Raw genomic sequence first — 5,944 nt, 5'->3', positions numbered from 1 at the left:
AAAAAACAACAAAAAAGATAAATTTAGTCTACATATTATTAGGAGACTATCAAATATAAAAAGGATCAAATTTAAGAGATTAAAATCAAACAATTGAGACTTAGGGGGTCAAAATTAAGCAATTAGAAAAATTAGGGAATCAAAATCAAACAATTACAACATAAGGGATTAAAATCAAACATTTGAAAAATTTGAGGTGTCAAAACTGAATTTAAACCTAAAATTAAACCGAACCACAAATAGTATTATATGATTTTTTCTTTCAAAAACAACCAAATTGCATACGAGAGACTCCTAACTTTAGTACTCACAATTATAAATGAGATGCTTGGTGGATAAAATTAAAGTAGGTATGTTAGTTTGTTGAGATATTTTACTAAATAGAATCATAAATATTTACTATTTGAAAGATAATTTATAGTTAAAATACATTATGTTAAATAAATTATTTGAAATAAAGTTAAAAACTAATCAAAAAAATAAGTTAAATTATATTTTTGGTCATCTATTTTAGTCAACTCACAAAATCAATCTTTCTATTTATTTTTTAAACAGTTTTGATCCTTCATACATAATTTTCGTCCAAAAAATATTGACGTGTCATTTTTTTTATACATAACATACTTTTTGAGCGAGAGAACATAAAAAACAATTTTTTTGAAAAATGAAGAAGTTGAGAGAAAAAGAAAATGAAAAAATATTAGAAAAAATTGGAAAAAGAAAATATCATATTGAATAATTAAATATTTTTTATGTCAAATCAATAAAAATATGTTACACATCTAAAAAGTAGTATATAATAACATTTTTGACCTAAAACTAGATATGACGTATGAGTGATCAAAATTATTTAAAAAATAAATAAATAACTGATTCCATGAATTGACTAAAAAAAAGAAGAAGAGAAAAACCACCATATCGATAGATAAAGTTAAAGTAGATTTATGATTAGTTTGTTGAGTTATTTTTGTTAGATAAAAAACAAGATATGTTTTGATAAAGAAACTGTTGAATTAATGTGTGAGTCATATGAATTAATGTTATTGATTTGTTTAATCGTTTAATTTACAATTTTATCATTATTTAAGTAATGAAAAAAGAAAGGAAAAAAAAGATTTTTTAAAAATATTTAAATGATAATTTTAAATTTTAATTGTAATGCTTTTTTTTTTTCCTGATAGATCTTAAAAAACATTAGACAATAAATCTCAATTTTATTTAAACAAATCAACTTTATAAATTTAAATTCTAATAACATTTGACCAAAATGAAAGAAATAACACGTATAATTAAAAAAACTTCCTAGTCCTTTTTTTCCGATTGAACTCCGAAACTTAATCCGAAAATTTATTATACTGATCCTCTAGGCTCTATCTATTGTTGTCCCCTTTCACTATAAAAATCCAGGAATCAAATATTAATGTTTACGATTCATAGTTTTTCCATCAATTCACTGTGACTTCTTAGGCTAAATTTTGGTCTCAGGTACATTTGTTTAATTTTCTGTTACACATGCCATTGAATCATATTTCAAATAGTGATAGTGATTATTTTTTATCCCAAAATTGAATTAATTTCAATTAGTGTGTTTCAATTTCTAGGTTTTATGAAAAACCACTATGAACTGTTCTATTAATTTCAATTTTTTTTTCTGTTTCAGATCATATTAGTTATTGTGATCATCAATTGAGTTATTATTATAGTGAAAAAGTTTTTAAGTCTCTTAAAAATTAAAATCATATAACAGTTTTGGAAGAATGGTGCATAATTGGTTTGATGCAAGCAATTCACAAGTAATGAATAGGAAGGCTAATAGTGTTGTTGGCAAAAGAGTGTTATCTTCTAGGTCAAACACTTCACCTGTCACTGTGAGCAATAGCCTTACCTTCGCGCGAACATCGCACGAGGTTCCTGTGATGGTTGGAAACAATGGAGTTGATGTAAGGACTCATCTGCAGCATAATGATGAATCCGAAAGCACATATGTTGCTCCGCGTGCAATGAGCCTCACTATGGCTGAGACATTGGTTCATGGTCCACCGCATTCTCACGCGCCTGCACAAGTGAGTTTGATTAGTTAGCATTATGTTGTTTATTTGGTAAAATGTCATTAGTAATCAATCATATGATATGTTTTGTTTGTTATGCAGTTGTCTGGTAGTAGTCAGAAGCTTGATGAGGTGGCTCTTAAGAATTCGCGGCTATGGGTCCCTATGATGCCGTATATGCCAAGATCCATGGTATTGATGTTTCCTTTCTTTATTCTGCTTTTTTTAATATGATGTAGTCATGAAAGATATTCCTTCTTGATTAGTATTGATTTATTGTGTTGCGTCACGTGTTGCCGTTCATAATTCTGCGATCTACACACCCTATGGTATTATCTATGATTTTAAATTGTGGTTGCGAGTGCTGTGACGTGAATATTTATTAGAATATGTGAAATTCATAGTTGAGAGACGGTTGAAGTTAAGATTTAGATTTAGAATTCTAATATTTTAATTTTTGGTGAGATGAACTAAAGCACTTGCCCAAAATTATCTGATGCGATTCTTGATGCTGTCGTACGTCTGATTTTAAATCACACCGCAATTGCAGCCGTATAACTAACAAACTAAAACACTAAATTCCTCTTATGTTATGCTTGATTGAGGACCCTCGTTTTTGCACAGAATTTTGTTATTCTTTAATTTTATGTCCCAATCTCTGCTATACCCGTATTACTTGGAAGTAAATCACACAGAAATTTATGAAGTTTAAACTTGTGAGGACTTTTGTAAACTTATGACACTGATAAATATGCAACTAAGCTCAATTGTAGCTAGGAAAATTAACATAAGTTATTTAAAGTAAATTATCATGGGAACATTGGATATTATATTGACTTTAGAGTTGTTTTGGTATATATGTTGTAGGGTGCTAGCTCTTTGGTGAAGTTGAAGGTCAAAACAAGCTCACAACGGTATCCCATTGCGCATTCTAATGCTTTGCGAGAGTTGAATGGTGTATCTTTAGCCGCAAAGCACAACTTGAGATTCAATGGAAGTAGGATGCTAACCACAAAGTCCAACTCTACTTCCACTCCTTCTAGAACTACAAGTAATTCAACTCCTTCTGCATGGATAACACTGGAGAAGAGACCTACTTTTCAAACCCAAAGTAGAAGTGATTTCCTTAAGAATCTCTCAAAGAAGAGTTCCTCAAACGACGTGTCTTGTGTCTCGGAGAAATCTCAAGCAAGCACAGAGAAAGAGAACGATACTAGCTGCACCATTTCAAAATCTAGGGATTCAATTAATGAAGAGCAACAATATATCCCCAACTTCATTTTAAATTCGGAAGAAGAAGAAATTGCGTTCTTGCGTTCACTTGGGTGGGAGGAAAACGATAATGGCGATGAATGTCTTACAGAAGAGGAGATACAAGAATTTTATGATAAAGTTAGGAATTGCTTATTTTTTCTCTAGTTACATTAAATTGAGTAAATGTTTATATTTGATGATTTTTTGAATGATCGCTCTTTAAATTCTATGCACTTATTTGGTTATTTTGTCATGCAGTATGCGAAATTGCTACGATTTGGATGTGATGGAGCAGAATCGGACAATCATATGACTATGTGTTAAACATTTTGTTTAATAGACCATTTTGTATCACATGAATATATTTCGGATTTTTAGAACGAGATTTCAAAACCTTCTTTACAGATAAACAAGTATACATGATTATTTTTGTTTATCAGTGTGTAAATTACAAACTATTATTCATATTCTATCATCAATTATCGTTTTCTTTATTAATGTTCTCAAGAGCTTCTCCATGGTATCCAATACTAAATAAAAACTTGCTCTCAAAGATACAGCTTCTGTCTTAAACAAGAAGTTTCTTTGAGGTTTCACTAATATGGAATAAAGAGTGTGATTTAAATATAACTCTTAGAAAAGAGATAATGCAATTTTGGCTTAAATACAAGTAAAAATATTTTTAACAGAAAGTAATGAAATTTATATTCACTTGGCTATGTATATTTTGAACGTGATGTATGGAATATAGTGCTTGGTTTTATCCTGGTTAATATTGAGCATCATTGTATATTGTGTTCCTTGCAATGCTTGAGTTGTATGTATATTGTGAAAGTCACAATTATAGCTTTGAGAAATTTTTTCCTGAAAAATGTGAGTTTTGTGAAAGAGAGAAAGACAACAACTTAATTTTGAGATTATTGTTTTTCAAAAACCAACTTAATTTAAAAAAAAAAAAAAGAGAGAAGACAACAACAAGATCTTCACATATTAAGTGAAAAGATAAATGAGAGTAAGTTGTGTTCTACACATACCTAATAAAAAGATAGAGACAAGAGATGACTTGGGTTTTGCAGAGAAATATGAAACATTGTGTACTAAACAAAAAATAAAAATATAATTTAAAGCTTAAGATGAGTACACTAGTATAATAGATAAATGTGGATTAATAGATAAATGTTTAGCCTTGTTGAAAAATAAAATAAAATTAAGTGTTGACATTAATTAGATTAAACGGATAATTTCTTTGGGTCTATTTAAGAGTTTAGATAATTTCATTGGGTCTATTTGAGAGTTTAGAGAGAAAGGGAAGGAAGAGTTTTGAAAAAAAGAGAAGGATTGAGTGGAAAAATGAAATGATTTTGATTTCAGAGAGTTTTGGAGGATTTACTTTTATTCATAACTAGTGTCTTACCCGTGCGTTCGCACGGGTACCCGTCGTTTACGCGCATTGTGATTGAGAAAAATAAAAGATATTAGTAAAAGATTAAGTTTTGGGTAAAATTGAAAAAGTTATAAAAATAGTAATATTTTATTTAACAAATTATAATGAAGGAAAAGTTTTAAAATCGCAAATTCACGAATTATAATGAAGAAATATTCAATCAAATTATATAATTCAATTAGTGATAACTATTAGACCAATCTCAAACTATCAGCTAAGGAGAATCGATTATTTTTTGCTAGCTAAGGAGAAAATTAATTATTTTGACTCAATTATAACTACAAACTATCAGCCCAATCTCAAACTATCAGCTCTGTCTTGTAGGCCAATGAGAAACCACTACAAACTCCATTTATAATAATGATTCATTCAAAATGCATAATTAATAGAAAAATACTTTGACCAGTTACTTCATGTTCCCGTTAATATTCATTATTTTGATAAGTAACTTCGTATTCCCGTTAATATTTCAAATTTCTTCCTGTTAATTTTCAAAATTTTGATCAGTAACTTCATGTTCTTGTTAATATTCATTATTTTGATCAGTAACTCCTTGTTCCCGTTAATATTCATTATTTTGATCAATAAGTTCGTGTTCCCGTTAATATTCCAAATTCGTTTCCGTTAATATTCAAAAAAAATTATCAGTAACTTAATGTTCCTGTTAATATTCAATATTTTGTCAATAACTCCGTGTTCCCGTATTTATTATTTTGATTAGTAACTTTGTGTTCCCGTTAATATTCAAAATTTATTCCTGTTAATTTTTAAAATTTGGATAGTAATTTAATGTTTTCGATAATATTCAAAATTTTGATCATTAACTTTGTGCTCTCGTTAATACTTAATATTTTAATCAATAACTCCGTGCTCCCGTTAATATTCAATATTTTGATCAGTAACTTCGTGTTCCCACTAATATTCAATATTTTGATCAATAAACTTCATTTCCCATTAATATTCAATATTTTGACCAGTAACTTCATGTTCCTCTTAATATTTAATATTTTGATCAGTAACTTCGTGTTCTCGTTGATATTCAATATTTTGTTCAGTAACTTCATGTTGCCGTTAAAATTCAATATTTTGATCAATAACTTCAAGTTCCATTAATATTCATTATTTTGATCACTAATTTCGTGTTTCTGTTAATGTTTCAAATTTGTTCCGGTTAATATTCAATAGTTTGATTAATAAC

At 28.5% G+C, this 5,944-nt stretch overlaps 1 protein-coding gene across 1 annotated transcript; it reads left to right on the top strand.

Annotated features, from left to right (window-relative positions):
- Positions 1-1,796: 1,796 nt before the first annotated feature.
- Positions 1,797-3,712, top strand: LOC131605701 (uncharacterized). The gene is made up of 4 exons (XM_058878028.1): positions 1,797-2,063; positions 2,151-2,240; positions 2,916-3,440; positions 3,561-3,712. The coding sequence occupies exons 1-4, from the start codon at positions 1,797-1,799 to the stop codon at positions 3,624-3,626; spliced, it is 948 nt and encodes a 315-aa protein (XP_058734011.1). The 3' UTR covers positions 3,627-3,712.
- The last annotated feature ends 2,232 nt before the right edge of the window (positions 3,713-5,944 follow it).

This window comes from Vicia villosa, linkage group LG5, assembly GCF_029867415.1.
Source record: "Vicia villosa cultivar HV-30 ecotype Madison, WI linkage group LG5, Vvil1.0, whole genome shotgun sequence".
In the NCBI taxonomy this organism is placed as follows: Eukaryota; Viridiplantae; Streptophyta; class Magnoliopsida; order Fabales; family Fabaceae; genus Vicia; species Vicia villosa.
This window is presented reverse-complemented; position numbering and strand designations above follow the sequence as displayed.